Source organism: Ceratotherium simum, chromosome 8 (genome assembly GCF_057802395.1).
Source record: "Ceratotherium simum simum isolate JZ-2026a chromosome 8, ASM5780239v1, whole genome shotgun sequence".
Classification (NCBI taxonomy): domain Eukaryota; kingdom Metazoa; phylum Chordata; class Mammalia; order Perissodactyla; family Rhinocerotidae; genus Ceratotherium; species Ceratotherium simum.
This window is the reverse complement of record NC_141907.1, coordinates 40,026,560-40,045,337: the sequence shown is the minus strand read 5'-3', so window position 1 is coordinate 40,045,337 and position 18,778 is coordinate 40,026,560. Positions and strand designations below refer to the sequence as shown.

The 18,778-nt window shown below is 34.8% G+C and overlaps 1 protein-coding gene across 4 annotated transcripts in view; it reads right to left on the bottom strand.

Annotated features, from left to right (window-relative positions):
- The window catches only part of SLAIN2 (SLAIN family member 2), an 82,108-nt gene that overhangs the window by 38,771 nt on the left and 24,559 nt on the right, over window positions 1-18,778 (bottom strand). For 3 of the 4 annotated variants that reach the window (XM_087434277.1, XM_014787152.2, XM_004419044.3), the window contains exons 2-5: window positions 11,972-12,120; window positions 5,929-6,093; window positions 3,994-4,155; window positions 857-1,216 (exon numbers count right to left, since the gene is read on the bottom strand). In XM_087434277.1, the coding sequence (XP_087290403.1) occupies window positions 857-1,216; window positions 3,994-4,155; window positions 5,929-6,093; window positions 11,972-12,120 (836 nt within the window). The remainder of the gene's footprint in view (window positions 1-856; window positions 1,217-3,993; window positions 4,156-5,928; window positions 6,094-11,971; window positions 12,121-18,778) is intronic. The other variant, XM_087434276.1, reaches the window with a different exon arrangement.

Genomic DNA, 18,778 nt, shown 5'->3' with positions numbered 1-18,778 from the left:
GTATATGTCTTATGAAAACAAACAACCTAGATTCTATAAAAGGGTAGAATAAGAGAACCTTTAAAAAGAACCAATTTGCAAAGGTACATGCACCCCTGTGTTCATTGCAGCCTTATTCACAATAGCCAAGACTTGGAAGCAACCTAAGTGCCCATCAAGGGACGAATGGATAAAGAAGCTGTGGTATATATACACAATGGAATACTACTCAGCCATAAGAAATGACGAAATCCAGCCATTTGTGACAACATGGATGGACATTGAGGGTATAATGCAAAGTGAAATAAGTCAGAGGGAGAAGGCCAAATACCGTATGATTTCCTTCATTAAGTAGTAGATAATAACAACAATAAACAAACACATAGGGACAGAGATTGGATTGGTGGTTACCAGAGGGGAAGGGGGAGGGGAGGGTGAAAGGGATAATTCGGTACATGTGTGCGGTGATGGGTTGTAATTAGTATTTTGGTGGTGAACATGATGTAGTCCATGCAGAAATAGAAGTACAATGATGTACACCTGAAATTTTTGCAATGTTATAAACCAATGTTACTGCAATAAAAAAAAATAAAAAAATAAATAAATAAATAAATAAAAAAATAAAAAGAACCACAAATTATTTATTTAAATCAAAATCTATACACAGATCACTTCATGAGTAGAACAAAGCAAAACTAACATAATCAAGTAAAATTAAATTCACTTCCTTCTTTATTTTTGTATTGATTTACTATTAATAAAGTGTTAAACTGAATTCTTGATCTACTTATCTGAAATACAAAACGGTGGTAAAAATTGTGTTACTTTCATACTGAAATATGAAGGACAATTTTTTTTCCAGAAACATTCTAATTACCTTCATTTTTAACATTGCTTGTCTGTAAATCCGTGGGATGGCCTTGAAGTGAAAGGCGAGGTTGCTGTAAGCGGCTAATCATAGGCTGTGGGGACACTCTACTATATTCTATTCCCCGAGCAGGAGATCGTGAACGAGGTGAATTTCTGGGTGACTGCTTAGGTGATGGTCGAGGTGAATTGCGTGGTGATGGTGAGAACCTGTTAACAGCAGGGTATACTGCATGATGCATATTGTCATCTTCATCATCTAAACTCTGCGCATCAAGTTCCTGATCACTAAAAGTACCCCGTCTTGTTGAATTGCAAGATGAACCAGAACTGCGCCGAGATGCGGTGGCTGCATATTCCTGCCGGAGACCTAACAATAATGAATGTTATTTTACTTCTTTAGTTACATTTTTAAACATTTAAATACTTTTAAGGTTTAAAAGCAAAAGATTATCATTGAGAAATTCAAATAGGGTATAAAGGAAAACTCCCTTTTCACCTGAATCATCTTAGACATCCTCCCATATAAGGATGCATAAATCACATCTAAAAGGTTATTTTTAAATTGAATGAAATTCTATAAGCCTTTGCCCAATTTCAACATTTCTTCTTGAATCTAAAATCTATATTACAAGTAGAACCATAAATTTAAAAATATTTCTACTCCTAAAGACAGTAATCCAAATTTGAGATTAACATTAAAGGAATATTGACAGAAAACAATTACTGCCCAATTAGTGAAAAGAATACAGCAGTGAGTAAATAAACTCCCTGGATCTGAACCCTTGGATTAATCTTATTTGTGAAGATGATGAAACTTCTATCCCACCCTTAGGAATTCAATAGTTGGGCATAAATGAAATTTTAATTATTTTATAACCCAAGAGCTTTCAACAAAACAAGCTTAAATTCTAAGCCATCAAGTAAGAATTTTCAAAGGAGTCTCCTATGTATCTTGATACCTCCAGAAACACTCAAGTAACCTTAGGAGCCATTCAAACAGTATAAAAACTTCTAGAACAAAAACAAATGTCGATACATATTCAACAAGGAAAAAAATTACAATTCAAAAAAAGTATAGCATTTAGATAATATTTTGAGCAAGTTCTGCTAACTATTGGCAGTCTAGTCTAAAAGATCTGTTATAGAGCAGTATTTCCAACTTTTAAGTTACATATTCATACACAGAGGGTGCTATCAATATGGTTCCCCCAAAGTAGTGGGTGAGAATCACACCAGGGTATCTGTAAAGGTACAGATTCCTGGGGCCCATCTAGGCCTTCAGTCAGGTTTGGGAACCACTGTAGCAACCAACAAGTTATGTAGCGTCTTGTTATATCGTTATAACAAACATAGCACTAACGTCGTCCTAACAAAAGACAACAGATCTGTGAAAAGTGCACTATCTTAGAAAAGAAAAATCCAGATCTTGATGCAAGGTCTCCACTAACAAGGGGATCCTAAGGGAAGCCACGTTCACCATGGGATTGTGTGTTTCTCACCTTAAAAATGAGGGGGCTTAACCAGTCAACAGCCCAAATCTGTAATTCTACATTTCTGTTACCAAAACTCTCAAGAAAAAATGTTGTAAAAAGGAAAATCATTCTGTTTAAAGAAAAAAAAAAAAAGCTGGCATTTTCATGGAGGTATCACACATATTTTTAGCATCTTCTTTTTAATTCACCAGGAAAAGAAATATTTGTGCATGCAGACGGCTTAGAAAGGATTAAAGTAAGGCTAAACTTTCTGTTATTTGGTACCAAAACACAATAGGAAAGCTACAGCAAATGGCTGGTTGAGTTTCTAACAAAATACTGGGGTCTACGAAGTCAGAGTTCAAAGAATAAATGAGTGAGTTTACTCTAAGGTACAGTTAAGCAGCATTCTTCATTATCCTTTCACATCCACAACAACAACTAACCCCTCACTAACTGATAACACAGTCTCAGTGAGGCGTTATACAAAATTACAGAAGAAAAGGGTACCATGTTACTAGTTTCTAGGGCTAAAGATAAATAAAGCAAGCACCAAGTCTTTCTTTCTAAGAGAAGCTGTGTGAAAATGGGAAATGAATCAGCAGAGTAAGAAACATTTTGCAGTTTCTTAGTAAATGTTATAGCTTGATTAACTTACTACATATTCACATGAAAGAAAAGGCCTAAAACAGAAAGTTTTTGAACTAAACGATAGCAATACTCCATTACCCTTAGTCAATTGTTGAGACTCTAAAATGTGTGCTTCAAGGATCTTTTCATTGTAAAGGTTATAGGGATCACTTTAGAGAGATTACTTACTTTACAGTTAAGCCCATGGCATCTTACAATAAAATGTACAGGCAATAATAATACTGTCACCACCATCTTACATTCAGATGACAGCCAGGGCATTCAGGAAACCTTGAAATGGTATGAAAAATTTTGTGCATATGTACATCTTGGGGATGACACGGGACAGCATTTTTATTGGATTCTCAAAGGTGTCTGCGACCTAAAACATTGCAAGGACCACTTTGCAAAGCATCTCACGCTGTGTTTAATTTAACATCACAATTCCAATTTTCTCATAAAAGTCTTTTTTATAGTCTATACCATACATTCTAAGAGAGGTGATATTTGCCCCCATGGGGGCAAAAATCGGTTCATAGGGTGTGAAAAAATCTTTGATATCATAATAGTTCGTGGCCCACATAGTACATAAAGAGATATAGAGTATATCTGTGGCATTAAAATTTCATGGGGGAGGATGGTGGGCAAAAAGAAAAAAAAAGTCTAAAAAGGATCCTTAGTGGGGGGCGATAATGAAAAACAGTTGAGAGACTGATCTACACTAAGAAAACACAGCATAATAGAGTAACAACTACACTAGTGAGTGCCAGTGCAGAGACCACGCAGGGTATGATTACTAGTCATAGAAGCAGGGCATAACCTGCCTTTCTTTGCTCCTCACACAGTAAAGTGTTCTACATAAAATAGACTCTGAAAACAAAGTTAATGAACCAACAAGTCCACGTGTTGAATAAGCCTCTGAAATTTTCACATTTCTATTCTTACGACAGTACCGTTCCACAACACTTTAACACATATTTAATACCCACAACAAAATTATGCAGTAATGAAATACCTCAAGTTTAACAACTAAAATACTTACTTTCTTCCTGCATCCGAGCTAGAATCTGCACATCAGTTACATCATTTAGCTTATAATTGGATCCAATTGAATCTTCATCTAATTCTGAAGCACTTAACTCACTGTCTATAGAGGACTGAGGACTGAGTGGAGGATTTCTGTCTGCTGAACTTTTCAAATTACCTTAAAAAAGAAAAAGATTCAAACTTTGGTGAAAGAAAAATTGAATAAACATCTGTTGCAATTAACTTGATATTACATCTTTTGATTCAGTTGTTATTCTGCCTTTTCTGTTCGTAAAATTCCCAAATACTGAAATTAAAAATTGACCTTATTAAGAATAAAGAGACTCTTCCACCTACTGTAACGGCATAAATACAAAACAGATTTTCCTTTAACTATAACTTATCTATCCTCTTATGAAACAATTAAGCTTTCAACACAGTGCCTGGCAAGTAGTTAGTGTTCAATAAATAAACGTTAGAGGATTTCAAGTTTTACAAGATTACCAATGAAACTGCTCTATAAATAAATGCATTTATGACGTGGTGTTTTCCCCTCCCAAATTCACAGTCATTAGAAAACATCATCATCTTTTCCCCTGAATAAAAGCATCTACTTTTTCTAAATAAGAAAACTATAATTTGAGGAAAATCAAGATTTCTTAGATTTAGGAACGAACCAAAAAAAGAACACTAGGCTCATTTCTTCTACATTATGCCATGTTTATAAAATTCCTTTGCCAAATTAGTAATGGGGATCCAAGGAGTTCTCTGAAGTTTGTAATAAAGCATAAAGATGGGATGGAGAAAATGACTAGATAAAAAAAGCATGTTATCACTCTAAACCAAAAAGGGGGCTAGAAGACAGGTCAGAAGAATAAAGGATATATATGTCCAGAAGAGTCTAACTTGTTTCTAAGGAAATGCTTTCACCAGATCATCAACTTCTAGTCCTTTCACCAGATCATCAACTTCTAGTGAAGAATAATAAAATCATAACACTGTCACTAACATTTCTAATACAGATTTATTTGAAACGACTGTCTTCCAGATTCTTCACCATAAGTCAGCTCCAGAACGAAAGGCACATTAAGAAGAGCAAGAATACAAAACAGTTAATGTTTATATTATCAAGAAGAGCATAGTACACAAGATAGGAAAAATATTACAAGGTCAGGCTCAAATAGTGTCTGAATAAAATTCTTTATATTAAACAAATACAGCAGATTAAACTTTTTAGTATGACCGTCATGGGTGAAAAAAGTAGCAACTAACAACCTATGGGCAAAGCAAAGAGCACGGTCAAGAAAGTCATTAGAATATAGAGTATGCAGGTCAAAAATTTGAGGTCATTAACAATACTTTAACTTTTGAGGAAGCTACAATAATTAACCAGAACAATAGCAGCAATAAGAGTACAGTAACTGAATGAGTGAATTCTAAAAAACAGTAAGCTACAGAGTAACGGTCTCAGTCACAGAATCACAGCAGAACATTCTTTCCCCAATTTTCAGCAATCCACCCCCCTCCTATATCATTTAGGGCTCCAAACACTCCTTGGCACATTCACATTTGGTCTTGTACTATTATTTAAGGGCAATATTAAAGCTTATTAAAACTCCTATAAAAAAAGTTTTTAACTCTGTGATTTTTACAACCCAAGCAAGCATTTATTGGTTAAAAGAATCAAGTTTGTGACCCTATTTAATTAAGCTAGATTAAAAACCTTTAAGTACATGCTAATGAAAACTTTAAGGATGTAACTTGGCTTATCTGAAGCCTTGGTGCCTAGCATAGAACCTGGTGCCAAGTAGCTCCTCAATGATATTTTCTCTAACCAGTTAAAAGTTTCATAAATAAAAAAACTTGAACTACTAATGAATAAGTTATTTTCTGAGGTAGGGCAGTAAGTTAAAAACCATTCCTTAATTACTCCATTTCATTTTCTCCTTACCTGAATTTCCAGGAAGTATTAGCTGTTTGACTATAGGAGGTCGCACTGGGGTTGAGGACGGAGAATTGAAACCACTGCTGTATGGGCTACTTGCATTTGGACTGTAAGGACTTGTGTAACTCACGGAGTTGAAAGGATTATTATATAAATTCTGCCTCTTGAGAGCTGCATTATTAAGAAGCAGGGAAATCAAATTTAATAACTCAGAAAAAGTTAACATTTTATTTCAAAATTTTTCCTATTAGGCAATTCATTAAGTGGTTATCTATCTCAATTTAAATACAGAAACATTCTTACAGTAGTGGGGGAAATATATCATATTAATAATCGCAACAAAATATTTCTATTATCTTAAATTGTGTTAGGCAAATAAAACAGTAGCCACACCAAACAACAAAAATAGTATCATAGCAAGAATATCTCCTCACCAAATTATTAGCCACTAAATTAATTTACTTCTATCTTGTTGGAAAGTTTATTCCAACTGTATCAATCCTAAATGGCCTTTAAAAATAAAATGAATGCAAAAGCATATTTGCATTTTCTCATTTTTCTATAACAAACATGTATTGCTGGAAAAAAAAAAACTATGAAATAATGAGTTTTAAAAATAGCCTTTCCAAAGTTTGGATTTTTAAAAAAATAAAGCAATATTGACTATTTAGGCCAGGTTAAGGTCAAAACATGCGAGAATTCTCTTTTTAATAAGAAAAAAGCCTTTTCCCCCCTATTTTCTGGCCCAAGGAGAATACTTCTGTCAAAAAAAAAGGAAAAAAAATTTATGCTATGCATATAAAATTATAAAAATATAAAAATAGTGCTAAAGTATCAAGTGTAATTATATACAAGAAAAGTTAATACTTAAAACAGTATTTCTTAATTCCACTCTATTCTAAAATCCACAGCTTCTTCAATATTTATGACCATCGGCAAGCACTGTGTAGAACATACAGACAAATGAGATATGGTGCTTTTTCTCAAGAGGCTTACAGCAAAGTATTGTAGGCAGAAAAAACAATGATTTCAAGGCAAAATAAAATGAGTACTATCCTAAAGGTGCAAAGGCCTGTGGAAATGATGAGATAGGAGTAATTCATTACAATTGAGAGAAACTAGGTAAGGCTTTTTGGAAGGAGAGGCACTAGAGTAGTCTTGAGAGGATGAGTAGTAATTTGATAGGCCACTGAAAGTGGAGAAAGTATGTGCTTCCATCTGTGTTTATAAACATGAACAAAAGCAGTGTCTTGAAAATGCACAGTATGTTCGGGGAATGAGAGTGAGTACTCTAGAAAGGTAAAGCACACAGTGAGTGACAAAACAGGAAAAACCACCTGGGGCCAGGTCATGAAGGCCTGGAACACCAAGCTCAGGAGTCTGAACTTTATTCAGTAGCAATGATAACGCCATCAGTGATTTTTGAGTAGGAGTGATATGATGCAATCAGTTTAGGAAAAAATTTGATGGAAATTTTGACGTTGAAAAGATTAGATTGAACTAGGTAGTACAAATGACAAACTAAAAAAAGAAAAAAAAAAAAGGATAGATATTAAAAACTGGAAAGGATTACTAAAGGGAAAAAAAATTAAGATGACTGAAGTTTCTGGTTTGCCTACTGGCAGAGTAGTGGTTTTGGGAGAAGGAACATATGTTTTCTGTTTAGTTTTTCTGTTTAGTTGGATAGTGTAGGAAGTTGGACTGTGTAGTTTTATACATACTCACTATGAGACAAGACACCACGTTTTAACCATATTTAGTATGTAGTATGTAGCGTGATCTCAGAAATATCAACCTCAGCAGAAATAGAACAGCTAATTTCTTCCTATCTCTTTATTCTTCGATCTCCTTTAAAGCTTATTCTCTTTTACTTGGTTATTTATTTACTCACTAGCATTTCAAGTCTTCAGTCCTTTTATCTTCTCACTCTATACCACGTTCTCTTTCCTGAGAAATCTCATTCATACCCACGACATTATTTATTATCTATATTCCAAAAACTCCCCATTATTTATATCTCTAGTCCTAAATTTTCCTGAGCTTCAGTCCCATATACGCTGCCCATTTAACATCTCCCCTGTGGGAATGGGAAATGTACCCCAGAGACAACATGTCCAAATCAAAACTCATGATTTTCTCGCTACAGTCAGACTCTTTTCCTGGGGTCCCCATTGCAGAATGATAACATTCATCCTGTCACACAAGCTGGAAACCTCTACAAATTACTGTTGATACTTTCTTCTCCCTCATTTCCTCATATTTGGTTCATTCCTTTTTTCTTTCACATCTTTTCAACCCCACTACCACTCTTTCCCCTCAACACATTGCCCAGCTATCAACATCAATCCCCCTCAAAAGTATCCAACATTCACTTTTGGCCCTCTCCAATCTACTCTCAATACGACAGCTAAGCATGATCTTATCAAAATGCAAATCCAATCGTGTCTTCTCACCCCCACACACCACACCCTTGAATAAAATCCTTCAATATCTTCCCATTGTTTTTAGAATAAAGTCCAAAATATTTAACATGGTCTGTAAAGCCTTGCAGAGTCTGGCTCCTACATATCTTTCTGGCCTTAACTCACATCTCTCCCTTCCTTACTCTTCTCTAGCCTTTCTGGCTTATTCCAGTTCCTCATGTATGCCATGCTCCCACAGGATTCTCAGAGAGCCTCTGCACGTGCTGTTTTCTCAACCTACAACACCCTACTCTCTCTTTCACCTTCCCCGTTAGCCCACTTAAATTTTTCTTTACGACTCAGGAATTTTACCTCAGGAAGTAATGTTTGACCTATTTCTCAAAGCACTATGTACCATTCTTTTATTACCTATCACCAATTATAAAAATTACTTGTATTAATATGTTTCCCCTTTTAGATGATAAACTCCATGACTGCAGGCACAGTGTTAGTTTTTCCTCATCATGTATCCTTCACCCTTTCCCCAAAGCCTGATACATAACAGGCTCTCAATAAATATTAATTAAATATATGCATGAATAAATGAGATTAATTTGAATAGAGATGATACTGGACACCATATGAATGGATAAAATCACCAAAACAGAGAGAAGAGGGGCAAAAGAGAGACCTAGGGTACCCTAAACTTAAAAGATGGGCAGATGGGGGCCAGGGTAATGGGAAGTTCAATGGGTACAGAATTTTAGTATGGGATGATGAAAAAGTGCTGGAAATGGCCAGTGGTGATGGTTGTACAGCAATGTGAATGTACTTAATGCCACTGACCTGTACATTCAAAAATGGTTAAAGTGGGAAATTTTATGTTATATAAATTTTACCACAATAAAAAAAAAGATGGGCAGAGAAGGAAGAATCTTCAATGAAGACTGAAAACAGCAGGGAGGGTAAGACAGGTTAAAAAAGACAATGCACTATCATAAAAAACAAGAGAAGAACATCTTAAGAACAAGTAGTAGTGCACTGCAGAGAAGCTGAGTATGATGGAGCAGAAACTGTTCTGCTAGAATACAATAGCCTTCCAGGAAGCTCTGCCTTATCAAAAAATACATTTAAAAAACAATCTCCCCTCCAACTTGGGAAAAGGGAAGTTTAGGACTACAAGGTTCAAACTTGCAATAGCCAAGTTATTTTTCCTTTAAATATACATTATATTTATAGCTGTAGCTATTGCTCTGTGCATATAGCTATAAAATCTAAACATTGTTAAACAGATCCAGTACTTGATTACGTCTAGTTTTGTTCAAGAGTAATAGCATCTCTTACACACTCCTACTATCTTTAATACCCTTGTTATAATAAAGCAAAAAGCCACTCACTCAAATCGCTATTTCTTTTTTTGTGTGTGTGTGAGGAAGATCAGCCCTGAGCTAACATCCATGCTAATCCTCCTCTTTTTGCTGAGGAAGACCGGCTCTGAGCTAACATCTATTGCCAATCCTCCTCCTTTTTTTACCCCCAAAGCCCCAGTAGATAGTTGTACGGTCATAGCTGCACATCCTTCTAGTTGCTGTATGTGGGACGTGGCCTCAGCATGGCTGGAGAAGCGGTGCGTCGGTGCACGCTGGGCATCAGAACCGGGGCGCCAGTAGCGGAGCGCCCGCACTTAACCGCTAAGCCCCGGGGCCGGCCCTCAAATTGCTATTTCTGAGGTGCAACAGCTTTGGTTTTCTCTTCTAAATCCAAGTTACTAATTATCAATTGCTAATAGTTTCTACCTTAGGACGTCTTAAGCCAAGGGTTGGTAAACTACAGCCTGTGAGCCAAATCCAGCCTGCCACCTGTTTTTGTAAATAAAGTTTTATTGGAACACAGCTACGTCCGTTCATTTATGAATTATCTACGGCTGCCTGCATGCAATAAGGACAAAGTTGAGTAACTGCAACAGAAACCTTACAGTCCACAAAGCCTTAACTGTTTACTATATGACTTTTGACAGAAAAAGTTTGCCAACTCCTGTTTTATATGTTTAACTTATCTGTTTATTGTCTGCCTCGCCCATTAGAATACAGGTTCCAGGAGGTAAGGGATTTTTTTTGTCTATTTTATTCATTGCTATATCCTCAGAATTGAGAACAATGCCTAGCACATAGTAGGTTATAAACACACACTGCTGAATAATGAAAATTCCTACTTAAATGTAAAATATACTTACATTATTTCTAAGGTGAGAAAGAGTACTGGAAAATTGTTCCTAAAAATATTTTTAATAAATATCTAAATAGTATCATTAACTGAAATGAGTTAGAAATTTTCCAGTTATTTCAAATTGTCTATTAGCTTGTCTACATATTTCTAATAATCTCTTACGAATATAATTTAAACCAAGCTCCAGGATATAATTCTAAAAACACTTGATATTCAGACAAAAACATTTTTAAAAATTACATAAAGCCTATTGCTTTTTCAAAAGAAATTCTCTACACAAAGGAAAAGTAAGACTTTAGTGTCAAAACAGACTCAGAAGCTCTGTAATCATATCCTATATGTTATTTTCATATAATAACCATTATTCCTTACAGCCAATCAAACTACACTTTATAGTATGCCAGTTTAACTGTTCAATCTCCCTTTCCCTCCTTTGACCATTTTCAGCTTACACTCTAGCAAGAGAGCACATATTTCAATTCTAAAGCCAAAATAAGCAATTTTAAGTACGTGGTTGCCAAGTAAACACAGTGCAAAAAACAAAAACCTATTTAGAATTAGTAATCATGTATCAATCCTTTACTACATGAGTATTCCAGAAAACAGTAATATTCTTAAGAGATTGAGAGAAATTCCAAGAAAGAGCCAATAATATTTTTCTTACATTTCTACCCACATTGGCATGCTACATTAAATGCCATACATAGTGATAGATATATTTTGTCAGCTTTGTGAATGCTATTAAACAAAAGAGCATAAAAGGAATTTAAATCTAAAATGCCAAATTAAAGAAAAAAACAAGAAAAACATAATAAGGGAAATGAATACATTTACTAAGCATCTACTATGAGCCTGAAAAACATGCCAGGCTCTTTCATAAACATTATCATTTAATCCTTAAAATAACCTTATAAGGTTCATTATTCTTATGAGAAAACTGAGGTCACAGAAGTTAAATAATGCGCCAAGTCAGACAGTAACTAAGGGCTAGAGTGAGAACAAGGTCTCTTTGGTTCTCAACCTGTATCTTTCTACCACATCAGAATTTCCCCAAGGGTGGGAAGTGAGATGATTTTAGATGACACCAGGGAAACATTTTTAAAATAGTTATTTGTTTTAACTTGTATTAGAAAAACACGTATCACATAAGATCCATTATTTCATGGATATTTTTCTTTAGGATGAAGCTAAATAAAAATGAGGAGATTGAAAAAAAGAAAGCTATTAAGTAAACAATAGAACAGGGTTATGTGCATATGGCAAAAACTCATGATGGCATGCACAATGAGATGGCATGCACAACGAAAAACACTACCACGCAAAGAACTGCCTTCCTAAAAACATACTGCTCAACATTTTTCTGTTTTTTTTTATTAAAGAAAGCAAAGAGATGAATTTTTCAAGTAAAATTATAGACATACCTGACATAGTTTGATCAAGTTTGTGGATGAGAGACTTTTTAGCACATTCAACATCAGGACTTGGGTAATCCAAAACTTGCCTGCACCAAACTAATGGACTAACTGATTTCTGCATTGGTGTAAGTTTTTTCTTTGGTGATGAATACAGCCTAGAAGAAAACAAAAAAACAAAAAGGTAACACTCATTATTAAGCACAAGGTTATAAGATAGGGATCCTTTTGGATAGATTTAAATTGAGGGGGGGGGCGGTTACAGTGATGGAGTAAAATCACCCATATTTACTTTGTGCACAGGAAGAAAATTACACTATAACCATCAATATAAACCCAAATCTCTACTATTAAATGAACCCAAACGAGGCCAAATGTCCAATCCTAAAATGTGTCTCTTTTACTCTCATTACAAAAACTATGAGGAAATATCTATCTTTACAATGGTTTATTCTGTTTACAATAGTATTCGACTAATTCCCTAATATCATCATATCATTAAATCTTGTCTAGGAGGCAGAATGAGGAGATGTATACCTCGCTTTCTACTTCCCAGTTCCCTTCCTACCACAAACCATACAAAAATCTACCATCAGTAATTCATTCTTTTTAGTTATTAAGCAGTACCCACTCTGTAGCCCACTTTTCAAATGATAAAACATCAAAGAAAAGCAATATTTTAAATCCTTAATAACAATATGAATCAATTTATGAAATTACTTCAGTCTCAAAAGAAGAACAGGACAGTATTTTATAAGCTCCTGGGGAAGGTATACAAAAAGAAAAAGGTGAGAAGATAGGGGAGGGGTGTACTTAAATTTCCTACTTTATAGTTTTTTCTCAGATTAGTACAGATTATGTCAATTGATATTAATTTATTTCTAAGGTGACTCCCTATGAAAAATGTGAAGTTACTTCAATTCTAATTGGAGTAGTTTCCAAATTAAGACACTTTAAGTGGAATTTATGAAGTAAACAAAATTATGCTCTGATATATCTACATAGTTAACTGTCTCAATAAGGCAAGGAATTAATAATTTCATATTTTACATTAATCAACTTAGGGCAATAAAATGAAATGTGTTCTGGAGTAAATATTGAAATATATCTCTATGGTACAGGAATTGACAAACTACTTTCTAGTGGCAACATGTACATTTTCCATCGCTTCTCTCATCTCCCCTATCTATAACTTAAGTCTGTCACTCACATCAATTATTTAGCTCTGATCAAGATAATCAAAACTAATAGAGTAAACAATCATTTCTCTAGTCCACAATTCATATTCATTTGGACAAAAACACTGAAACAGAATCTCAATTTATTAAATAACTTATAAAAAATTCAAAATGAAAATGAAATGAGGTTCATTCTTTTTCCAACTTAAATAATACAAATGTTTCATAACAAACATCTACCTCAGCATCCTCACTTTAATTATGATAACTATCATATACTGATATTCTATGTCAACAAATATTTAGCAAACAAATCCTCTATAGATGAATAATAAACAATAAAATCACTTTATGACATTATCACCACTCTTCTAATATATAACTGTTCCCTACAATGACTGGTTTTTGACACAATTTACCCAGATGACTCACATGTACTTACTATGTTCCTCTACTATTAACTATAAAACTCATTTTAGAAAGTGCAAGGGACACGAGTGAGCCTCAAAAACATGCTCAGTGAAAGAAGCCAGACACAAAAGAACATACATTGTATGATTCCATTTATATGAAATGTCTAGAAAAGAACATGGAGCAGAAAGTAGATTAGTCACTGCTTAGAGATAGAGGTAGGAATGGGGAAGAGGTTTTTCTTTAGGGTGATATAAATGTTCCAAAATTACATGGCGATGATGGTCGTGGCAACAGAGTCATGATTGTAAATATACTAAATTCATCAAATTATACAATGAATTTTATGGTACGTAAATTACACAGGTACAGGTAAATTTTATAGTATGTAAATTATATCTTGATAAAGCTGTTTATAAAAAAGTTGTAACATGCTTTTAGCATCTTTAAAAATATAGAAAGTATTATAAGCTAAATGAATAAGACATCAATAATTCAAAATCAAGTAAACTAAAACATCATCATCTCTCCAATACTCCATGAATGGTAGCTTTTCTGTTTTTGTCAATGGCATTATAATTCTTTCAGTTACAAAAGCTAAAAACTTAAGAATAATTTTGGATTCCTCCATCTTTTTTTTTTCCTACCCTCATCAATAATCTGTCACTAAGTTCTACTGATTCTACATGTATAAACTACCTTTTCCCCCACTATTCCTATATTTAATACTCTAACTAGCAATAGAGAATGCTCCTTCCTTCCACTAACACATACAAGTTACTGCAGCAACCTGCCCATTCCTGGAGTGATGAAAATGGGGAGACTGATTCAATAACTCTCGCTTATGCCATCATTGATCTCTCTATCCTCTTATTTCGGTGCCCCATCACGATACCCAAGTCTAAAAATGGAGGGCTTTGGCCCATACAGTACTGGCACAAAATTATTCTGCAGTCAGGGAACCTCTTGTTGAGGTTTCATAGTGCTTCTAAACCCGCCAGAGGACACATGAGCTGGGTTGTAGCATGTAACAGTATCCTCCTTTAGCAAAATCTAGGTGTTTTGGTCCATGAATTTTAAAGAAAATCCCAAATAAAAATATTTGCAATAACTATACATATCATCTCCTTTGCTCATTTCTTACAAACACATAGACTTCTTCAAAATAACTATTTTGTCTACTAAAAACATTTTTTTCACTCTGACATTTTCAAACTTCTTATATGGTTTAATCAAGAGGGACTTAGGGACTTAGTTCTGATGGATAGTCAGTTTATTGATGGCTAATGCAACTTACAACAGGTTGAGATTTATCAAGTCTTTATTTGCCAAGAAAGATATTACTTCATTACTCTATTTCAGCTAAAATTAAGTCATAGAGGTCCAGTGGGGTGCTGAGCCTCCATCCTTGCCCAGCAACAAGGAGGCAAAAGGAGGCAATGGGAAGTGGGGCACCTCATCTCCCTTTTCCTCACCCTCCATGTGTCAGTAGGGCTCAATAGGGAGCTGATCTTACACCCTATCCATTTGGAAGGAGGTGGTGTGAGCCAGTTTTTAGTTTCCACTTTTGCTGAGGTGGTATCAGCAGGGCCTGGCTGAACATCTACCCCCATCCAGGCCCATGCACTACATCTAAACACAGTGACTAACTGCCTACTAAAAAAGAAGAAATATGATCATGAGTCTCACAACATAACACCCAGAATGTCCAGGATACTAAGTGGAAATCACTCTTCATATCAAGAACACAGTTAAAGGAGGGACAAAGAACAGAAGCAATTGAGTCAAATTGAAAACAAACAGCAAAATGGCAGACATAAATCCAACCATACCAATAATTACATTAAATGTGAATGGACTAAGCACCATACTCAAAAGACAGAGATGGTCAGATTGGAGTGAAAAAACAAGACCCAACCATATGCTGTCTACAAAAGAAAGAGCTTAGATTGAAAGTCGCAAATAGGTTGAAAGTAAAAGGATGGGAAAAGATATACTATGCAAATGGTACCCACAAGAAAGCTGGAGTTTAAGAAATATTACTAGAGACAAAGAGGGACAGATCAATACACGAGGAAGACACAAAAATTAAATGTAAACATATCTAATAACAGTAGTAAAATTGAAAGGAAAAAGAGACAATTCAGAAATTTTGTTTGGAGTTTTCAATAGCCCCCTCTCAATAACTAAAAAAAGAACTACATGGAAAATCAGTAAGGATATAGAAGCCTTGAACAACATTATCAATCAACTTTACTTAACCGACATTTATAAGACACTCCACCCAACAATAACAGAATACACATTCTTTTTAAGCACACACAGAACATCAACTAGACCATAAAAAAGTCATTCTGAATCGAAAAGAATTAAAATTTTCCAAAGTCTGTTCTTCAACCACAATGCAATTAAATTAGAAAACAACAACAGAAAGAAATTTGGTAAATCCCAAATATTTGGAAATTAAACATACTTACAAACAACCACAGGTCAAAGAATATCACAAGAGAATTCAGAAAATATCTTGAACTGAACAAAAACAAAAATATAACATACCAACAATCACATGATGAAGCTAACGAAGTACTCAGAGGAAAATTTATAATTTTAAACACATATTAGGAAAGAAAAGAGGTCTCAAATCAATCTTAGCATAAACTAATTAAAAAAGGAGAGCAAATTAAACCCTAGGCAGTCAGAAGGAAGGAAATTTTAAATATTGGTAGAAATCAATGAAATAGAAAAAGAACAGAAAAAAGAAGAAATCAAAGTTGGTTCTTTGAAAAGACAAAAAAATTGATAAATCTTTAGATTTACCTAGAAAAAAAGAGAGAAAACATGAATTAGCAAAACCAGAAATAAAGAGTGAACACTGCTACAAACACTACCAAATAGGATTATAAGGGAATATTATGAACAACTTTATGCCAACAAAACAGATAACTTAGATAAGATAGACAAATGCCTAGAAAGATACAAGTTATCAAACGGGACTCGAAAATAAACAGAGAATCTGAAGAGATTTATACAAAGAAATTGCATCAGCTATTAGAATTCTTCCTACAAAGAAAAGCCCAGGCCCAAATGCCTTCACTTATTAATTTTATCAATACCAAGGAAAAAATAATGCCAATCCTACACAAACTCTTTCACAAAAATAGGTCTAATGGTGCAAGACTGAACACTTCTTCTAAGACTGGGAACAAAGTTAAGGATGTACATGCTCATCACCTCTATTCAATGCTGTACTGGAGTGTCTAGCCAGTGCAAAAAGGCAAGAAAAAGAAATTAAAGGCATCCATACTGGAAAGGCAGAAGTAAAAGTGTCTTTATTCACAGAAAACATGATCCTGTACAGAAACTCCTTTGTAGGAATCTACAAAAAACAAAAACAAAAACCAACTGGAATTAATAAATGTGTTTAGCAAAGTCATAGGATATAAGATCAACAGACAAAAACTCAACTGTATTTCTATATATTATCAGTGAACAATCTGAATATGAAATAAATACAACAATTCCATTCAAAACAGCATCAAATAGAAAATACTTAGAAATAAATCTAACAAGGTACAAGAGTTGTACACTGGAAATGAAAAAACACTCCTGGGAGAAATTAAAGAAGACGAATGGAGAGATGTACCATGTTCATAGATCTGAGGATTCAATATTGTCAAGATGTCAATTCTTCCTAACTGACCTACAGAATCAACATAATCCCTAAAAAAATCCCAGCAGGCATTTTTTTTTAGAAACTGACAAGCTGATTCTAAAAGTTGTACGTAAAGGGGAAGGAACGGCCAAAACAATTCTGAAAAAGGAAAGTCTCTCTCTTTTTTTTATTTGAAAAGGTTTGGTCTTACTCCCTTCCAATCCATTCCATATACTGCAGCCAAATTGTTTTCTAAAATATGCATCTGACTTTATTAATATTCATCTGCTAAAAATTCTGCGCCAGTTTCCTTTTGTCCTTAGGATAGAGTCTTTTCCAAAAACTGGCCACCTCAGCCCTTGAGACATGAGCAATGATCTAACTATTGCAGCATTTTTTTTCAGCTACATTTCTCACCCTCCTCCACCATCCAAATCTAAATAACAGCCATATGGTACTAATTTCTATTCCTGGAAAGCCCAACACTTTTGCTTTTAGTTCATTCGTGCATGCTGTTCCCCTCGCCTGAAACAAACTCAATTCCACTTCTTGCTTACCCCACCATCCCCTGCCCAACTTCAGGCAGCCCATTCCTACTTTCTACTGAGCCTCAGCTTAAATGTCATTTCTTCAAGGAAACCTTCCTTGAATATCTCTCAGAAGACTATTTTAGGTGCCCCCACTATGTATCACATAGTGAAGCAAGGTGTTCTAACAAAGCATCTTTGCAGCCACTTAGATATGCCCCATCAAAAAGGAAATTCCATATTCTAATTACAGGAGACTTACTTTATATTTTATTCATATCTGTCCTGTTTGAAGTTTTTCAGTTGGTATTTATAAGTTGAAAACAGACATTGAAAAAAATGTGTTAGAGGCAATAAAAATGCTACAATATGGATGAACCTCAAAAACATTACGCAAAGTAAGCCAGCCACAAAAGACCACATACTGTATGATACCATTTATATGGAATGTCTAGAACAGGCAAATCTATGAGACAGAAAGTGGATCAGTGGTTGCTAGGGATGGGAGAGGGGGAAGGTAGAAGAGCAATGGGAAGTGACTGCTAATGGGTACAAGGTTTCTTCGGGGGGTGTTGAAAACATTCTAAAACAAGATTATGGTGATGGTTGTATTTAGTGTACTAAATATTATTTAGTATTTTTATTTAGTACTAATACACTATTCTGTATTTAGTGTACTAAATACTAAAAACCATAGTACACTTTAAACTGGTGAATTTTATGATATGTAAATTATACTCAAAAAAGTTGTTTAAAAAATCTGTTAGAAATAAACTGGTTGGGCCTGCCCGGTGGCGCAAGCGGTTAAGTGCGCACGCTCTGCTGCGGCGGCCCGGGGTTCGCTGGTTCGGATCCCGGGTGTGTACCGACACACCGCTTGTCAGGCCATGCTGTGGCGGCGTCCCATATAAAGTGGAGGAAGATAGGCATGGATGTTAGCCCAAGGCCAATCTTCCTCAGAAAAAAGAGGAGGATTGGCAGATGTTAGCTCAGGGCTGATCTTCCTCAAAAAAAAAAAGAAAGAAAGAAACTGGTCTTTCAAGATATC